Source organism: Leopardus geoffroyi, chromosome D4 (assembly GCF_018350155.1).
Source record: "Leopardus geoffroyi isolate Oge1 chromosome D4, O.geoffroyi_Oge1_pat1.0, whole genome shotgun sequence".
NCBI lineage: Eukaryota > Metazoa > Chordata > Mammalia > Carnivora > Felidae > Leopardus > Leopardus geoffroyi.
This window is the reverse complement of record NC_059342.1, coordinates 93,233,129-93,252,540: the sequence shown is the minus strand read 5'-3', so window position 1 is coordinate 93,252,540 and position 19,412 is coordinate 93,233,129. Positions and strand designations below refer to the sequence as shown.

General features: G+C 65.7%; 1 protein-coding gene across 2 annotated transcripts; it reads right to left on the bottom strand.

Moving 5' to 3' along the window:
* Positions 1–2,085: 2,085 nt before the first annotated feature.
* Positions 2,086–6,671, bottom strand: SOHLH1 (spermatogenesis and oogenesis specific basic helix-loop-helix 1). 2 transcript variants are annotated; one of them, XM_045467946.1, is made up of 8 exons: positions 6,607–6,671; positions 6,309–6,410; positions 5,712–5,862; positions 5,226–5,347; positions 5,053–5,138; positions 3,557–3,743; positions 2,996–3,066; positions 2,086–2,422 (listed from the first exon to the last, which is right to left on the bottom strand). In XM_045467946.1, the coding sequence occupies exons 1-8, from the start codon at positions 6,645–6,647 to the stop codon at positions 2,205–2,207; spliced, it is 978 nt and encodes a 325-aa protein (XP_045323902.1). In that variant the 5' UTR covers positions 6,648–6,671; the 3' UTR covers positions 2,086–2,204. The 2 variants fall into 2 exon arrangements, with proteins under 2 accessions (XP_045323902.1, XP_045323901.1); XM_045467945.1 differs by lacking the exon at positions 6,607–6,671 and having other exon boundaries at positions 6,309–6,533.
* Between the last annotated feature and the right edge of the window lie 12,741 nt (positions 6,672–19,412).

Below are 19,412 nucleotides of genomic sequence, written 5' to 3'. Positions count from 1 at the left end.
CCGGAGGGGCAGGGCTCAGGGAGGGTGGGACGACAGTAACGAACAGTCAGCTCTCAGCCCAAAGGCTGATGGGCACCAAACCCCAGCTGTGGGCACAGTCCCTCCAAAATGTCCCCATCCAAAGTGCTCGGCCTGAGGGTGGCTGGGGTCCTGCCGAGCCGTGTCCCTTCTGTGTGTCCTACTTGCAGGCACACAGGCCCTCCCAGCAGGGGTGGTGAGGAGGGAAGCAGGTCACCTTGAGAGCTGGAGGGGAGGTTGTGCCGAGCGCGGCCCCCTCCCCCAAATCCAGAAAACAAGTCTGGAATCACCAGACTAACAGTTTTCCGATCCTCCTCTTGAACACGTGCAACGGCAATCACCACCACCAAGGGCTGGAGAGGAGGAGAGTGGGGACAAAAGCTGTTCCCTGAAACCTGAGGCTCCTTCCAGCCCCAACCAAGCCCCCACCAGGCCGTGCGGCAGCCCTGCTCTCCTCCAGCTCACCGGGGGTCCGTGCCAGCGGGGTCCCACCTGCCACTCCCCCGGGTGTCACCGTCCATCGGAGGGAGGAGGCCAGGCCCCAGCCAGCTCAGGGACGGGGCTCTATGCCCACACTGCCGGGGCCTGCAGGGCAGAGGCCGTGGGATCACATGGCCAGGGCAGAGTTGAATGCTGGTTCCAGGCCCCTCTGGTCCCACTGGGGGCGCTGGGAGCAAGTCCACGAGCCCGACTGGGCCTCAGGATCATTCTCGACAGTGGCTCCAGGGCCCCCCGCCCACAGGCCCAAGATGGGGAGGCTGCCACCCGAGACAGGGCCCCGTCCTCCCAGGCAAGGCCTGGCGGTGGGGCAGGGTATCATCTCTGTTCCCGGCACCTCAGTCGAACTCCCGATCTCCCTTGTTGGTGCCGACCTGAGGTCAGCACAGGGCACGGGTGGGCCGCCCAGGGCTCTGGGCAGGACTGTTCTAGGTCAGCCTGCCCAGCATCACCTGGGGTTTTCCACGGAGCCTGCACCTGGCCCCCGCGGAGACCGACCTGCTCCCAGGGGGGAGGGGCGGGGCTCTACAATTCTACCCCGGGGTCCCCCTCTGGGCTCAGGGAACGGGAGACACAGGGGCAGGGCCCGGGTGCTTGCTTCGGCCCTGACTCCGCAGGCAGCCGGCAGAGTCACCGGGGCTGTGCTCAGGGTGCAGGGGGTGAGGACAGGGCACCCGCAGTGCCCCACCCCGTGCTGCACGCATACAAACACGTACGTATGCACGCACGCGACAACCAGGGAGGTCCTAAGGACTGTGCCCTGGGGCAACGGCTCCCCAGCCATGGTCCCTTCCAGCTCGCCTCCATCCCACGCCAGCGCTCATCACCGTTGTCTGCGGCCACTCGTGGACAGAACGAACGGAACTTTCCAGCCGCAGAGACAAAGACACACGCAGGGGTGAGGCAAACAGCCCGGACAGAGGGCTCGAGACCACGGGAGAACCCAACCTCCCGGACGGTAGATGGCCCTGAGGCCCCTGAGCACTCTCCACGGGGGGCCTGGAGCCCAGCGTCTCCGGAAGGACGTGAGCAGGAGCAGTGCGGTGAGACCCCAGCCAGCTTGGCTCAGAGACCGGCACCTGCCTTTGCCATGGCTCGCGGTCACGCCGGGTAGGGTCCGCCACACGCGACCACGGGGGCCTGGGACGCCCCTCCCAGTAACCCAGCCGTTCCCCGGGCCCCAGAGGTCAGGGGCAGCTGGGACGGCGCTGGGACCTGCCAGGTGACCTCTGCACCGGGCCCCCCAACGCCCCGCCCCGTGTGAGGAGTGCAGAGGTCCCCACCTCGAAGACGGAAGCCGGCCCTTTCCTCAGGGCGCCCTGGCCAGGGCAGAGGGCACTCACAGGCGTGACAAGTGGGGTCCCCGCCCACCTCTCCAGGGAGCAGGCCCGGAGTACACAAGTCCCAGTCCTCGGGAGCCCTCCGCAGACTGCAGGGCTATTCAGGGACTTCTCAAGGCCCAGACTGTCGCAGGAGCAAAGCCCCAGGCAGGTGCCCGCGCTCTGAGTGGAAGTGGTGCCATCTGCCCAGTGAATCGCACCGATCACAGACAGGCGAAGCTCCAGGAGCTCTGGTTTCCGGAGAAGCACCGCCTTTAATACGCAGCCGGCCCCGCCGCCCCCCGAACCCGGGATGAGCCACCCGGCACGTGACATGGGCACGTGTGGCACTGACCCCCTCCCCACCGCCTAGCAGGGAAAGAAGTCGGGGAAGATGCTGTCCACCTCATCCCGCAGGGCCAGGCTGGGGCAGCCGGCGTCCGAGCCCCAGGGTTCCAGGGGGCCGTCTGGGAGCTCCTGGGAGCCGGGCCCGATGTCTGTCAGGAAGCTGGGCTCTGCCCTGTCCAGCAGGCTGCTCCTGGCCATGCTCCGAGAAGGGACACTGGCGCCTCTGCCCTCCAGAGACCCTGGAAACGTCAGAGACGGGACACGTCAGCCTGGGTACCTGGGGTGCACGTGGCAAGGTCAAGGTGCGGAGAGGCCCAGCTCTGCCCGTCTGTCCTGCCCGACTTGGAAGCCCCTGGCGCCCAAGGGCCGTGTGGGGTGAGTGGGCCCACACACGCTGGTCCCCCCTGAGACCCGGGAGAACCCACCAGCCCAGAACAAGGAAGGCGTCTCCCACGACGCTGAATCTTACAGACTCATTCCACGTCCAGACACCTTTGTGGGGACGTCACGTGCAGAAAAGGCACAGATCCCGAATCACGGGTAACACACAACCAGCCCCGCGTGCCCCGCTCACACACACGGTCCACATGCATGCTCGCCACCTTACGCTCCCCACCCCAGCGACCCCGACAACCACCAGCAAGGAGCAAGAGACAAATACTGGGACCCCGATACTGCCCCGCACACCGAGCTCGAGCACGTCTCCTCTTAATCCCAGCCACCTGCCCAGCCCCTCGTCCAGACCACCTGAGACCTCGAGGCCTGTCCCTGATCAGGGCAAGTGGTGGCCCAGGTGGCGCATCCCCACTCACCCAGCCACCAGTCGGGACTGGCGCTCAGCAGGAAGGACGCCCCATCTTCCACATCACATCCGGACGCAGACCTGAACGAGGCCGGAAGAACGCACCCTGACCGAATGGTCCCAGGTGGACCCGGTCCTCCAGCCTCGAGACAAAGGTGTGTGCCCTCAAAGGTGGCTTCAGGTTTAAGATGAACTGGGTGCCCCCCCTTCCCCGCCAGACCCCGAGCCTGCACGCTGGGGACAGACTGGCCCACCCCGCTGCCTCTGCTGGTTTCTCTCCAGCCTCTGCCACACTCCCTTCCCACGCCCCAGCTGGTGCACGCTCAACAAAACACAAACTCGTTTACTATCAGCCGAAACACAGACGGACTGGGAACACGACAACGTTTTCGGAAATGCATCAGAGAGACACACGGCAGCGTCTGGCTCAAACAGGCCTGGGCTGGCAGCTGTGGCCCCGGCAGACAGAGAGGGAGGGGTGCGAACTTCCCAGGGGCAGGGGCGGGCAGAGCGCGGGCAGGGCTAGGAGGCGGTGTGTGGGGCTGGTGCGCACGCCCACCAGGGCACCCACCTGGCGTCCAGTGTCATGGAAGAGTCGGCCCCCTCCATCAGGGGCCCAGCGTGGCCCCGGCAGCTCTGAGCCTCTTTGCTCACCAGAGGGGAGGGTGGCTGCCAGGAGCGGGGAGGCCAGGGTGGAGGCAACCTCAGGGCCTTGGAGGGACTTGGGTCTGGGGGCCGGGTCACCAGGCTGCAAGGCTCTACAAGAGAGGGCAGGCGTATGTCGGCCTTCCCCATGTGGACGCAGCCCTCCCCTAAAGGCCCCAGCCCCGACCCACTGCACCCTGCACGGGGACACAAGGAGCTCGGGAGCAGGAGGCAGACAGACTCCCAAGGACAGACGCCCAGGGCCGCAGGGCTATGCACCTGGGGCCAGGGGAGCTTCTAGGAGGAGACGCCGCTGACCTCAGGCCAGGCCCTTGGAGCTCAGATCTGGGACCCTACCCCGCACCTGCCCGCAATCCTTGACCCCGGCCTCCACCCTCAGACCTAGCCCCCTTGCCGCGTCACCTCTGCACCCTCACGCCCTGCCTGTGGCCCCGGCTCTGCCGCCAGCCCTGTTCACAGCAAGCCCCCTCCCCTCCTCGACAGGCACGTTCCCGGAACCGGAAGACACAGCCTCGCCTCCTGCGGCACTCGGGGACTCTGGCACAGGGCAATCACCAGCACCCGTGTCCAAGAAGCGACAAATAGCTGGGGTGCGGGGTCCAGCACGAGAGAGACATCATCAGAGGTGCCTGCAGGCTTGGCCGGCACAGCACCAGCGAACAAAGGCCCCGTGCAAAGCCGGTGACTCTCATTCCATACAGAAAAAGCCATTGAAAAGGCACTGAGGGGGACAAAGAGCGGGGCGGGGGGGGGGGGCGGGGGGTGTCGCCCCTGGGTGGCTCAGTCAGTTAAGCATCTGATTTCGGCTCAGGTCATGATCTCACAGTTTGTGAGTTCAAGCCCCGCGTGGGGCTATGTGCTGACTGACGGCTCAGGGCCTGGAGCCTGCCTCAGATCCGGTGTCCCCCTCTCTCTGCTCCTCCCCTGCTTGCACTCTGTCTCTCTCTCAAAATGAATAAAGATTTTTTAAAAATTAAAAAAAAAAAAAAAAAAACAGGCACCGAGAAGAGCAGGGCAGTGTGGGGGCCGCCCCAGAGAGCTGGCCATGACAGGAGCCAACAAGTTTCCTGGGGGACCCAGGGACCCCTAGAGGCCCAGGGCGGAGGAGGGGCAGGGGCCCATCCTTGGGGAGCAGAAACAAGTTCAGAGACCCACTAGCTTGGACCCTGCTCCCCAGCAGACAAGCTGACAGAGAACCACCACCGCTCATGGCTGACCCCCCTGGGGCACCTGAGCCCTCACACCCGCCCCTCCCCGCAACCCTTGTCCTGAGGTCTGTACCGCGGCCGAAGGCAGCATGGGGTCTCCAAGGCTTCCCCCCGACAAGAGGGTCCCGAGAGAACCAACATTAAGCGTCCGCGCCCTGCTCAGGAAGAGACCCTGCCCCACACTCCTGCTCACCGGGGAGGGCTGGCGGCCCGTCCAGCACCTCGGCCGCCCCCAGCGGGGCCTCGCCCTCGGCCACACCTGCGGTCGCAGCCTGGGGCCTAAAGGACAAAAACACAAAGAGAGAGCCCTGAACAGCCTGTGTCTGCTGCCCCGACGGGCTACCCAGCCACACGGGGGACACTCACACGGCCACGCCAGGCGCCGCCATCCCGGAGTCTGGTGCCCCTGCTGAGGTCGGGCTTGACAGGGCCAGCTGCAAAACGTCCCTCTGCCACTTACGCCACGTCTCCTTGGACGGAGCGAGAGCCTAGAATTGGCACAGACGCGACACTCGACAACGGTCAGACAACAAACGGGAGGGAACAGCCCGCCGTTCCCTGTCACCCGCCGCCCCGCTGGGGTCAAGGGGGTCAGCCCGAGAGCAGACGCCGGACCGGAAACACAGAGCAGGTGGAGGCGTGCATAAGGGACTTAAGTGACGACGGAGCTCGTGCCCTGGGACGCCCGCCTCACTCGTGGAGGTGGAACTGGCACAGACAGGGCGACGCCTGCCGAGATCACGGCCGCCCGGGGTGCGCGGCGCAGGGCACGGGGGAGGCCAGCAGGTCAGAGCCGCCTCCCGGGCCGAGGCGACCGGCAGCCGTGGGTGCGGACGGGGGACCCACACTCACGGCGGTGGGCAGCTCCTGGCTGGGCACCAGGCCGCCGGCCAGCCGCAGGAACTGCACCGACATCTCCAGGACCGAGGCCATGTCCTCCCGCCGGCCATCAAAGCGGGGCAGCAGGGCCCGCAGGCGCTCGCAGCTCACAGAGATCCGCTTCCTGCTTGCGGACAAGCAACAACGACCGTCAGCCCACCCGGCCTCGGCGGCCAGGTCACCCTTCCCTCCGGGCGCCTCGGGGTCTCGTCAGGTTGAAGAACAAGACCCCCCCCCTCGTTACCTCTCCAAAACACAGGCTGTGCTTGTGCCCTAGACCACCAGCGCCAGAGAGCCCAAGTGCACAACCTCCAGACGCCCACAGCTCAGGTCAAAGCGGGGGGGGGGGGGGGGGGGCCTGCATTGGTGGCCCCGAGAACCACCCCCCCCCTTGGGGCTTCTTGTTCACCGCGGGCACCAGTCACCGTCCCCTTACTGCACAGACCCCGCAAACCCTGTCCCATTGGCCTATAACCCCCACAGGGCCGCAGGTCAGACGCCCGACGCCCACTCCCCTCCCCCATCCCCCCCCCCCAGCAGCCCGGCCCCTCCTCCCCCAGCGCGGCTCACCTGCGCTCCCGCTCGCTGAGCACGTTCCGCGGGAGGCCGGAGCCCGCACGCTCGGGCACCTTGTCTTCGCGGCAGCCCTGGGCACTGGATGGGGAAGAGCCGCTGCCCGGGAGAGGCCGGGGCGCCGAGCTCCGTGAACCCCAGAACGCCGTAGTGGACGTCCTCCGGGAGCCCCGCCTTCCCCCCATAGGGCCTGCCCCACGGGCCTCGCCGGGTGGGGGGACCTGCAGCGCAGTCCACTCGCATTGGGTCCCCCCGCCCAGCACCCTTGACCCCCTCCAGCCCCCCAGTTCCTCACCCGCACCCCCCAGCGCCTGGCTCAGCTCCCCGGGACGCCATGACCGCGGCTGCACCGAAGCTGCCTCGCGCGCCGCCCCGGGACCCCCACGCGCCGCCCCACGTGTGCGTCCCGCCAGCCCCGCCCACTCACGTGTCCCCGCGGCCCCGCCCAGACGCGTGCTCTGCCCCACCCCCCACTCGCCCCGGAGCCTCAAGTTTCTCCCGCCGGAAGCTGCCAGAAAGCGGTGGCCTGGATCTGCCCGCTCCAGGGCCGACGTGTGGCCCGGGCTGAGTGGTCCTCCCTCCTCTTCCGGGGGGTCGGCCCACCTCCCACTCGGGTGTGGCCTCCCTGGGTGCCAGCCTCCAGCTGGGCTCTGTCTACAGGGAGGCGTGATGCCCTCCAGGAGCCTGACCGTGGAGGAAGGCGCGGGTAAATGGCCACTGTGGGAAGGGAGGGGCAGGAGGGCAGAAGCGGTGATTTTCGGGACAGGGCTGGGCGGCTGGCGCCCCAAGCAGGAACCGGCAGGAGCCCAGGCTGGACGTGGGCCCGGTGTCAGGAGGCCAGAGGTGGCAGGTTGGACTCCCCTACAGAGCAGTGGGTGTTACCTGAGGCAGGGACAGGCACAGGTGTGGGGGGAGGAGGAGATGAGAGTTTCTGGAACATTGTGCGGCCCGGGAACCCAGGGGAGACCGTGAGGCCCAGGTAGGGGGGGTTCCCAGAGGACGGGGGGAGGCTGGTCTGAGAACTGCTCACCAAGATGTGCGGGGCTCAGGGGTCGGTTAGGGACAGGTTGGAGGGTCCCCACCTGCTGCTGGGGGCCAGCCGGTCTACAGTCCACGTGTGCCTGCCCCCTCTTGCAGGGCGCTCCACCTAAATGAAGTGTCATCACCCACCCAGGAGCCAGGGGGCATCCTGACAGCTCCGAGCCCACCCCGACGTCACCTTCCCCCGCTGCGCCTTCCCCGGCACCCCAGCGCCTGCCCCATCCCAGCCCCTTGCCACGCCTGTGCCTTCTGCCTGCCCTGGGCCCTGGATTCTCCCCACCCCTCAGCTCATTCCCCAGGGGCCTGCGGGTCTCTGGAGGGCTCGGTCGGCCTGCTCCTCTTGCTGGACCCCCAGGGGTGAGCTGGCGGAAGTCGCTGAACGCGGGTCTGTTGGTAGGACGGAGCCCTCCTCCCAGGACCGAGCGACCCTGCGGCGCGCTTGGGGTTCTCTGGCCACCGAAGTGCCCCCTCCTGTCTCTCGCGGTTAGGACGGCTCCGAGCGCCGCGATGGGGGCGGGTCCCGGGGTGGGGAGGGGCCCAGCCAGCTGCGTCCCCGCCTGGCCCTCAGCCGCCGCGGTTCCCGGCGCAGCCGGCAGGGGGCGCACCCGGCCTGGCGCCCGAACCCCGACCCTGGAACAGGCTTTTTTTTTCTCGGCTCGGAGGAAGAAAAGTGTTGTGTTTCGGAATAAAGCAAAGAAGCTTCTCCCTGGGCTCCGCATCCGAGCCGCCGCCGCCCCGCATGCCGTTCCCCGACGGAGCGCGCAGCCCGGGGGGCTCGTACAGGGGGGCGCTGCCAGCGGCGCGCGGCGGCGGCCACACCAACCGGACCTTCGTGTTCGACGACGGCCGATGCGCCCCCAGGTAGGGCCGATGCGCCTCTCCCCAGGCGGAGGGAACCTAGTCCCCGCCAGCGCCCCCTCCCAGGCCCCTCGCACCCCACAACCGCGTGCCCCGGGGCCCCTCATCTCCCAGAGCCCCACACCCCAGGTGCCCATGAGCGCACCCATGAGCGCCCTCCCCCGCACCACAGGGAACAGGAGCGCCCCACAGGACCAGCCGCCGCGGCACTTACCCCGGTGACCGGCAGGTGCCTGGGGCCGGCGTCTGTCTGTCTGCCCCCTTGGCGCGCAGGTGCCCCCAGCGCGGCCTTTTTTGGGTGTGGGGCTCCGAGCAGCTCCGGGGTGCCGGGAGCCGGGCTGCGCCAGCCTCCCAGCCCCCCCTCCACCCAGCCTGCAGGAAGGGCCCACTGGGGTGCTCCCGCGAGGGGGTGGCGGCGGGCACAGGGGCAAGGGCACTCCACGTGGAAGCGGGTGTTCCAGGGCCCTGACTGCGTGTGGGAGGCAGGTGGGCTGTGTCGCACAAAGGGCAGGGATTTTGGCTTTTAATGGCTTGGTATTTTTGGCTTGTCGTTTCCCTTTTGGGCGTTTCCATTTGCTCACCCCTGTGAGAGGAGGGCCAGCTGACCTGGCTTCTAGGTGACCTGGGAGTCAGTCGTGCTGGGCCACCTTTCCCTGAGCAGTGTCCCGGGATGCCACATGTCCTGTCCATCCAGGTGACTGGAGCTCTGGCGGAGCCCAGGAAGGAAAACAGACCTGACCCGCTTGTGTCCCAAACCAGGGGCAGGCGTGCCCGGGGGGAAGGTCAGGCTGGATGGGAAGCCCCCCAGGGAAGGGTGAAGACTCACCCCCACCAGGGAAAAGGAGGCCATGTGAGGACCCCCCCCCCCCCCCGCCCCTACCCAGGGAAGGTCAGGCTGGGCGAGGGAGTGTAATTCGCCTGGGCTGGAGCGGGAGCGTCTGAGGCCAAGACCGTGAGGTTAGGGAGGCTGTCCTCGGCTGGGAGAGGGGAGACCTTTCTTTGGGCAAACGAGGGTCTGGTGGGGGTGGGGGGGACTTCTGCGACGCCGGTTCCTGCGCTAGGTTTGACCGCAGGGGCAGCTCTGGAGTCTGGTGGCCCGGGTTTCCTCCTTCCCTGGAGCTTGGGCGGGTCTGTCCTGAAAGGTGCTGGGTGATCCTAATAACGATGCTGTGGTTTCCTGCAGAGGTGAGGGCGGTGGGACACCCTTGCCTGCTGCTGGCGGGGGCAGCCCCCAGGCCGGCGGGTCAAGCACCTGGGGACCTGGGAAGGGTTCCTGGCTCTCTGGGCTGCAGGAACCTCTACCTTGGTGCCTGGACCCCTGTCTGGGCCCTGTGCCTGTCCCCGGGGGGTGGGGCCCCAGGTCCTAGCCGCCCCCGAAGATCCCTGGGCACTGCCTTTCTTACCCTGTTCCTTCCCCGGGTGCAGATGTCACTGCCACGCAGGTGACAGTTGTTATGGAGGGGACAGGGGCCTAGGGAGGGCCGGGCTTGCCCCAGAGCAGGCCGGTGCTGGCCTTCTGGTCAGAGCCCTCTGGCCTTTCCCCGAACTGCCGGTTCCCCACAGCCCTGCCCCTCCCCCCCACTGACCCCGGGGACTGGTTTGGCACCCTGCAAGCCCCGATGGCAGAGGGCACAGAGAGCTGGGGATGACGCCCTGCCAGGGTGCATGCCTGGCCGGAGGTCTCGGCCCGCCCTCTAGGCCCATATTAGGGAGCAGTGCATGCAGGGCAGCAGGAAGTGGCCCAGGCCCTGTGGGAAAGGTTCTCAGGGCCGGAGGCACAGCCCAGGCCTGGCCGGCACAGGGGTGGCTTCCCGGTCCGGGGACTGGGAGGAACTCAGAGCTCTGTTTTTGGCCAGGAGAGTCTACAGCAGCAGCTTTGAAAGACAGGGGTGAGTGGAAAGGGGAGCAGAGGTGGGGGGACCCACCTGGGGCTCTGCGTCAGAGGGCAGGTCCATGGGTGTGACCGTGTGTCCACACGTCCAGCTGGACCACAGCCTCTGAGTCCCCCAGCCAGCTTGTCCACCTGCCCGGGTCTCAGCAGCCCGTGAAGTTACTCGGGATAGTCACGGTGTGGCCGACGCCGGACTCTGTCACTTGACTTCCCCTCCCTATGGAGGGTCAGTGACCGAGTGCAGATTCTTTCCTGAGGCTTCTCTTTGGGCTCCCCGAGGACGCAGGGTTTTGTGGGCCGTTCCCAAGTGACTCCTGCCTCCAGGGGGCGGCGGTGCCTGTGTTCTCCTCCCAGACAAGCCCCCGGTTTTCTGAAACGGGGGGGGGGGGGGGGGGGCTGCCTGAGCGTGTCCAGACCACGGGTGGGAAGGGCGTGTACCTGACTGTGACGAGCCCCCGTGCACACCCCTGCGTTCCGCGTAGGAGCGCTGTGCTGGACGGAGTGGGGGCACCCGGAGTGTGCAGGAGGGCCCTGCCCCCGCCCGGGGCTGGAGAGGGGGGCGATGGGGTGTGCGCGAGTCTCTGGGTGGAGCCCCAAGATGAGTGTTGGCCCAGGAGCAGCCTCTGATCACACAGGTATTTTTAAAGCCGTCTTGGGAATTCTTTAGTGTGTGCGCACACATGCACGTGTGTGTGTGTGTGTGTGTGTGTGTGTGTGTAGATGAGGCCGCCCACACTGACCCAAAATCTTTTTCTCCTCTGGAGCATGGAGATGAGCCAGGGGCTTTGCCTTGGGGCGTGAGGCCCGTACTAGCTACTGGAGAGCTTACAGTGTTTGCAAGGGGTGGAGGCGGGACCTGGCCTGGTCCCTGGGCCAGGACCTCTGGAGAGGCCTTCCAGAGAAGTCCGCCGTGCGGTTTGGTTGGACCTTCCACAGGCGTGCTCAGGGATCCACCGTGTGGTCACTCTGGCCTGTTCCGTGTGGGGCAGTGAGGTCTGGAGCTTTGGACACGCCAGCCACCCCCGGTGCCAGCTCTTGTCGGCCTGTGACGTTGCTCCACGTGTTTACGGTGACTTAATCAGAGACTCCCTGCCGGGGACCTCGGCTGGCGCTCGTCAGGAAGGGCAGCCACCATCTCCTGGCTAGCTGAGGGGGTCTGGGAGCCCCTGGGGACCCAGCTCTGGGCTGCTGGGCAGCGAGGGAAGGGGCTGTGGCTGGGACCCAACCAGTGTGCGACAGTGGGCCAGCTGCCCGCCCCGTGGCAGAAACAAGTCCCAGTGGCCCTAGTATGTTCCTCTTGTCAGCGTCACCCCTGCCGAGCAGCTGGAGCCACCACGCCGAGACAGAACATGGAACCGCGTTTCTGCCGTCGTGGCCACCGCAGGAAGCTGGGGTCGGAGGGCAGGTCGAGCTCAGCCCCGTCGTGGGGCATCTGTAATCACTGTGCTGGGTGAGACAGGGAGGCCGGCCACTGCGCTGTGGCTGCGGGCACCCGTGGTCTCGGGGCCAGCGGCTGAGGACCCAGGGGGACCCAGTGGCCCGAAGAGGTCCTCCCTGACCCTGTGGATTGTGGGGGCAGCGAGGCTCGGGGAAGTTGAACAACTTCTCTACTGTTCTCCTGACCGCCCCTGTGGAGACCTTGGTCACAGTTGGGGGTTTGCACCGGCTCTGGGCATGCAGGGGCCTGGGGTCCTGGAGAGGCCGATAGCCTGGTGTGGAGCCCTCGTGGGAGGCCTCAGGGTGCTGGTAGGGATGTGACCCCAGACTTGTTGGCAGGTGCTGGAGGTCAGAGGACGGGGAAGCCACCAAGTTGAGCTGTTTGGACACCGGGAGCACGAGGCTCTAAGGCCAAGATCTGCCAGGTAGAAGGTGTCACGTGTGGGCAGATGACATCCCACCTGGGCTTCCGTTTCCACATGAGGCCCGCAGTACCTCTGCAGGCCACGCCGGCCTTCAGAGCCATTTGGTGCGGCCAGCATGGGGAGCTGGTGCGGTTCTCGGAGGGCTGAGTAGGGGCGCGGCAGGCCAGACAGGGCAGTCTCCTCCCAGTGGAGCCCCCGTGCCCTGCTGTGACGGAGGGGACGCCGTCTGTCCTGGCAGGCTCCCAAGGGCCCCCCCACCTCCATGCCGGCTCTGGCTGCCCCCAGCTGCACCTCTAAGCAGCCACCGTGTGTCCAGCCGGAAGGGGAGGGACTTGGGCGTCTTCAGCCATAGGATGGGGTGCAGCTCGTCAGCAGGACCAGCCAAGGGTCGTGGGCACCCGGGGACTGAGTCCTGGGCCTTGCAGTGGGGACACAGACCCACCGCCCGGCGGTGGGTGACCCAGACATGCTGCGTCCTTGGGGGGTGCAACGGGGGGGTTTCCTGAGCCTTGGGTGCCAGCCCAGGTGGGCGGGGCGAGAACTGCAAATCCCTGTGGCTTCTGCCTCCCCTACGTCGTCGGGGAGGGGCTCGGGGAAGGTAGGGGGGGCTGGCCCTGCATCCACACCGCTACCATCCCCTTCCTGGAACACGGGTTTGATGGGTGCACGAGAACCCCACTCCAAAGCGTCGGTTCTGATGACTCTCCAGTTTCAATCCAGCTCAGCGACGGGTCCTCAGCTGTCGCCTTGGGACCTGATGCATCTGGGAGATGGTGGCCAGTGGCTGCCACAGTGTGGACTCAGAGTCCCTTCCCCTGAGGGGCGGGAGGACGCTCCCCGGAGACGCCTGAGCGAGGGCTGCTGAGCAGCTCGAATGGCTCTGGCTTTTTAATTATTGTGCAAAGGAAGCACTTAGCGTTTCTGTTGTGGTCAGCAGACAGGCTGCTTTCCGCTTCCACTGGGCGCCAGGCCCGCTCTCCGCTGCCCCCCACCCCGGGGATGCTGCACCGTCTTCCGGACTCGCCTGCATGCTGAGCGAGGGCGTGCGCACGCGTGTGCTTGCCTACGTGCCCGTGTGCACAGACATGCTCGCACATGCGTGCGTATGTACATCTGTGCGCACGCGTGCACACACGCACCCCCCGTCCCCAATTCCTCTGTAAACGTGGCTCTCCAGGCTCCTTGGGAATTTAGGACTGAGTGTGGACCTTGAGGGACACCTCTTAGGAGAGGGACCGGGTCCCCTCAGTGACCGCAGGCCACGGGATGGCCAGTTTCAGCACTGCCAGCAGGTGGGGAGACGAACTGTTTTCCCAGGATGCCACATGCCCGGCCTGAGGAGATGGGGGCCCCTCCCCAGTGGCCTGCCCAGAGGTGGGCCCAGGACGAGAGGGCTGGGAGACTGTGGTTCTGGCCTGGGGACGCCGGTGGTGGGTGTGGTCCCCTGGCCTCCTGGCCCCCAGTGACGAGGCTGATGGTCTTCTCACATGGCACCTTGGGCGACACATGGCCTTTCTCCCCTGCCGTCACCCCCAAATTGAGGTCACTGTGCAGTGGGGACAGTCCATGAGTGGCATGCAGGCTGGGTGCCCAGAGGAAACTTCCTCTCCAGAAGGGTCCTTTGGAGTGGTGCCGTGCTTGGATTTTGACACGGGACCCCGCAAAGTGTGGTTCCGTGCTGGGTCACACAGATCGGCCCGTTCATAGCACAGAACTGTCCGGAGTCACTGGGTGTTCAGACTGTTGGTGGCAGCGTCCTGAGGCTGGGGGGGGGGGGGGTGGAAACCTGGGCCCGGGCGGGCTTTGGCACAGGTGAGGGTGTGCGGGTATTGGCTGTGGGTAGGCCAGCCCTGCTGTTACTTCTCAGACCACGCGAGGCTCCCCGCGGCTCCCCTCGTGTCTGTCCGGCAGACACGGACCCTGAGGCCGGATCCACGCCCTCCCTGCTCTGGGCCTTCCCAGACCACACGTGGCCACCAGCACGTGAGCGCGCTCCCCCCCTGCTCCCCGGTGACCAGCGAGGCGGGAAGCTTTTCCTCGTCCGCGCCGGCTGGCGTGCGTGTTCTTGGACCTGCCACTCGCCCATCCTTTGCCGCTGTGTCTTTTCTACGAGACCTGCAGACATTCTTGGGGGGACCTGACGGTGGTCATCCCCGCAGGCGCTTCTCCCTGTTGAGCGCTGTTCTGTCCTTGTCCTTGGCTCTGTTCCTTTCCATGCTCGGGTCTCTGCACATCAGATGCCTTCCTGATGCCAGATGGCTTCCCCCTGTTTCTCTCCCAGCCTTTTGCGAGGTGGGGGCCGCGAGGTGGGGGCCGGCGCTAGCCGCAGCGTAGCCTCTGAGTAGGTGGGTGTCAGCCCCGCCCAGTCCCGTCAGCGCGGTGGGGGGCCCTCAGGTCCCTGCGCCCTCAGGTCCCTGCCGTGTGTCCATCCTCGTGCCAAAGCCTACACGTCCCGTGGCTGTGGCGCTTGGTGGTGACGGTGGCAGGCACGTCTTGGCTATCGTCACGTGTGTGTTCTTCAGTCTGAGTTTTGAAAACAACGTGTCGCGTTCTGAGAAAACGACGGTGTGTGCTGATGGGAGCCGATCGCCTTTGCCCTTTTGTCTGGAGAACGGACTGCTGAGCTGTGGGCGCCATGACCTCCTCGTGCCAGTAGTGACAGCTTCCAGCCAGTGTCTGGGCACCACGCGGTCTCCCCGGTGGCCCTGTAAGCTTCGTGGCAAGGGCAGCTCGGGGCGTGGGGTCTGCACGGCTGCGGGAGCGGGTCTTCCCGAGGCGGGTCTTCCCGAGGTGCTTCTGCTGTGCTCCTGCTTCTGCCCTGGCTCCCAGGGTGCGCTCCGGTGGGGCTCGCTCACTGAAGCTCTTGTCTCTTCTAACAGCTTTCAGTCAGTTCCCTCGGGTCTTCTAGGTGAGCAGTCACGCCGGCCGCAATCAGAGCTGAGTTGTCGGTGTTCGTGGCTCTCCTTCCTCTCTCTGTCTCATGTGGCGGCCGTGACGCCCATCACGGTGGGCAGACTCACGTCCCAGGGAATGGCAACCCTATTTCACAGATATGATGTTGGCCTAGGTTTCTGGAAGATTCCTTATGTTGCTGGTTATTAAGAAGGTGTTTTCTTGCATTTAATTTATCAATGGATCTTGAACGGTAGCAAGTGCTTTATTTGCGTCTACCGGTATGATCCCGCTGGATTTCCCCCTCGAGTTTCTTAGAATGATGAAGCATATCGCCCTTTTTTAAGATAAGTTTCATTCCATGTTGTATTTCGGCAATGCAGTGTTAATACACCACCGGGTCCCACCCGCCGACGGTTTCTTTGGGCTGTTTGTACTTAGAGCCGTACGGGACGTCGCCCGACGTCAGCGTTGGTTCTGTGTGCATGTGATTTCAGTGACGCGTTCGGGCCGGCCTTGGGGACCAGGGAGAGCAACCCTTCTGTGCTTGGGCATCGGGTTGACCGGGGGGGGGGCAGAACGCGAGTGCGAAAGCTCCCAGTGCCTTTGGTGGGAGGAGCGTGTCCTTGCCTGTTTGCCTTCCTGAGGTCTTGCTGACTGACCCCTTGAGCACCAAGGGGGTGGTAGTGAGAGGGACAGAGAGGCACAAAGTCCTGGCTCTCACCACCCGAAGGCAGCCAGCACCGGCACATCTGGTACTCCGGACGGCTGCAGCATCAGCCCGGCCTGGCTTCCCAGCGCCCTGGGCCTCTCCTAAGCTTCAGGACCTCGTGTGGCTGCTTAGGCTCCATGAGCCCACAAGCGCTCAACTCAGAGTACAGGAATCGTGAGTCCTGGCTTCACCCAGCTTGTTCCCGGGATCCCGTGCCACTGTCCTGCGGCCACAGTGCCAGGCGTGCCGCTGGCGCTCAGCCTCGGCTCTCCCTCCCATGGGGTTGGGGCATGTGACTACGCGTGCACCAGACTGCCCAGGGGACTTCCCTTCGTGCGCGCCAGGCTGTGCACTTCCTGTCTCATCCTTGGCCTCTCCCGCTGGATCCCGTAGGTCAGCGGCACAAATTGGAACTCCCCAGAGGGGCCTCCAGCTGACCTGGAGAGGGCTGGATGGGGACTTGGCCATCCCAGGAACTTGACACTTGGGATCAGAGCCTTAATCCAGTGGACCGTGGCCAAAGGTTGCTCAACGGCCCAGCATTAAAAGCCGATGCCGACTGAGCCCTCTTGGGCCGGGTATTATGCTGAACGTCTTGCGTTTTCCCTTCTTTCACCTGCATCCAGTCTGCTCGTGAGAATGGAAGGCGTCCTTGCTTACAGAGGAGGAAACTGTGGCTCAGAGACGGGAGGTGACTTCCCTGGGCCTCCGTGTGAACTGACGGAACAGGAGCAGGCCGCACTCGAGTCACCGGGACCCTCGGGTGCTGCCTGAGCCTCGTGTGTTTGTGCCGACAGGGTCCGCAAGTACCCAAGAGGAGCAGGGCCTCCCCCCACCCTGCCTGGAGGCAGGGGGCCGCCCTGCCCTGGCTCCGGAGGTTGGCAGGTCCCACAGATGAGGCTCCATGTCTCATCCCGAGGGTGTGAGGGCTGGGGGGGAGGGACGCCTTCTTTAAGCTGCCGAAGCGCTTAGTTCTTGTAGGAATCAGTTCTTTGGCGCGGCCATCACAGGAGATGTGAAAGACAACGGGTATGGTCTCAGGGGCCCCAGGTTTCCTCCCCAGCCCCTCAGGTAGGCAGGGAGAAGGCGTGGGAAGGGACATGTAGACTGTGTCTGGGCGGTTGAGCCACGGTCACGTTCTTGCCCCCCCCCCCCCCCTTGGGCAGGGACTCATGCCCTGAAGCTCTCAGTGAGACACGCCTTGGGTTAGGGAGAGGTCTCGGCCAGATCCCGACGCCTCAGGGGGCATTGCTCAGCCTTGTGTCTCCTACGGTGGACCCAGAGACCCTGGGGCCCCTGCCCTCAGCTAGCACAACAAACAGCGTCCCTGGGCCTTCCACGGTGCTGGGGGAGCGTGGCAGGACGCCAGGAGGCCTGCGGGGTTTCTGTTTACCACCCTGTGCTCCCTCGAGTGTCCAGTGTCACAGCAGCACCACGAGGGACGAGGGGCAGCACAGTCTCACCATCCACCCCGGGGCTGGGGGCGTCGGCCTCCCACCCCCTGGTGCTCTTCCCGCCCCCGGCGTCCCCTGAAGCTGGAGGTCATCCGCGGACGCTGCCTGGTCTGAGCCTTCAGACCGCCAGAGAAAACCCAAAGCAGCTCAAACTGGGAGGGGGCAGAGGCAGCCATGGCCCTGGGGTTCTGCCGTGGAAGGAGGCTTTCAGCAAGAGAGGGGCGACATGGCCCCAATCTCTGGCCACGTGGTTTCCCCTGCGTGCGCCTCCCCGCAGCCCCGCCAGCTTGTGACTAAGGAAAAACATGAGGGCACGCTGATGCAATTAGGAAAATGTTATTTTTCAAATGCTGCCAGATCCTCAGGGTTGACCCCGTAACCTGGGAAGAGACTGCACGGGCGTGTCAGGCCCGCATCTGCAGGGACGGTCCTTACGCAGCTCAGCTCCGGAGGCTGTAGGCTCGCGGTGCCGGGACCTATCTGTTGCAGGGGCCGGGGAGCATGGGGGCTCAGGGAGGGCTCCTGCCCCTCCCAGTGTGAGAAAGGAGAGGAGGGTTTCATAGCACCTACCCACCCCCCACCTGCGTGAACCTCGAGCTCCAGGTGAGTGCCTGACCCCCGCCCCCCGCCTCATGCTCCCAGCCTCCAGGCACAGCCTGCCCTCGATTTTCCAGCTCCAGGAGCTGAGTGTGGTCAGCGGACTCCTGGACCTGCCCAAAGGCCAAGCCCAGCTCCTCCGTCCCCCTGCTGCTCTCCTGTCAGTCAGGCTCAGCCTGGGGAGCGGGCCTGCTAAGGTGGAGAACACCCTCCCTCAGTGCACGCTGCTCTCCCTGCAGCCGCTTAGGAGGGGCCGGGGGGCACAGCACAGGGCCCCCCCACTCTCAAGGATCAATGTGGATGTGCTGTTCTCCTCGGGGTCTTGGCTCTCAGAGGAGCCTGGTGAGCGTGAGCCCAACAGGTGGAGAATTCCTGCCTTCTCACAAGCATGCCCCGAGGGCTGTCTGGGAAGCAACACGGAGGGATGGCCTGGGGCTGGACTCACCTAGAAGGTTAAGTGACACCAGAGGACCAGGAGTCCAGGGTGCTGGTTGAAGTCAGGAGCCTGGGTCTCTGTCTGCACATCTGTGACATTGGCAGTCTCTGTTTGCACACCTGTGACATGGGTGGTCTCTACGCATCTGTGACATGGGTGTGTGTGTCCCCAAGGCATTCCATTAACAGATGTGCGGTTGCCTTGCTGGGTCAGGTGCTGCCACGCTGCTGTGGGGCTCACGGGGTGGCTAGTGGCCCTATGATCTGGGGAGCAGAGAGGTGCTGATGTGCCGAGGGCTTTGAGGGCTGCTGGCCCCTGCCCCACACTTGTGCATGGGTAACTAGCCAAAGTTCACTTCCATGTGGAGATGGGGGCGGGGAAGGTGCAGGAGCCCTGGAAGACAAATCCTTGCCCCTCAAAACGCGGTAGACCACCAGGGTCCCTCCTGGGGCCGGCCCCCACCCTTGGTTCCACCACTGCCGGTGTCTTTAACTCATGTGATAGGGGCAGGGGTCTCTGTGGTCTCAGAATCCTGGTGACAACAGGTAAGGGCACTCAGCCGGAGTTCAAAGAGATCCTGACACCCACCCCCTCCCAGGTTCTGATCTGACCCAAGCCGCTTGGCCCCAGGCAGGCCAAGAACAAGGGCCTCTTCTGAAGGCTCCTGGTCATTCACCCCCACCCGTCCCCCAAGAGCCTGAGGGTCTGGGAGGAGGCCTTTGGGTCAAAGATGGGTGTCCTGGACCCTGAGGAACCCCAAGCAGCCAGCCTTAGCAAAAACTGTGGAGGGGAAAGCAGGAGGGCTTACAGGGCCCTGAATTGGCCTTGACAAGCCTCCCGCCATGCCCTGGAGGTGCATCGGAATGAGCCCCAGGCAGGGGCAGTGAGTGCATCTCAGTGGCCACAGGCCTGGCGGTCTGGGTGGGGCTGCTGGGGGCAGGCCAAGGGCTGTGGGGCTTACAGTGTGTGTGTTGGGGGGGGGGGGTCGTGCAGGCAGGCCCTGGGGCGGGGGGGACTGCAGGAAGCTGGGCCGGGCAGAGTGGTTTGGGGGTGCAGGCGAGAGGGGGGATGGTGCTGGCCAGGGGATGTGTGGGGCTGACCAGGCAGGTGGCAGGTGGGTGGGGGGCGCAAGAGATCGGCTGGGGTGGAGTGGGGGGTGCAGGCGGGAGGGGGTGGTGCTGGCAGGGGGGAGGGTACAGCGCGGGGCTGACGGGGGGGGGGGGGGGCGATGGCTGCAGGAGGCGGGGCCACGAGGGGGGCCGGGAGGGGGGGCACGGGCACAGCGCGGGCGCGGGCTGAAGGGGCGCTGGCGTGTGCCCGCAGGCAGCCCGGCGCCGGGGACGGCGTCCGCGGGGACG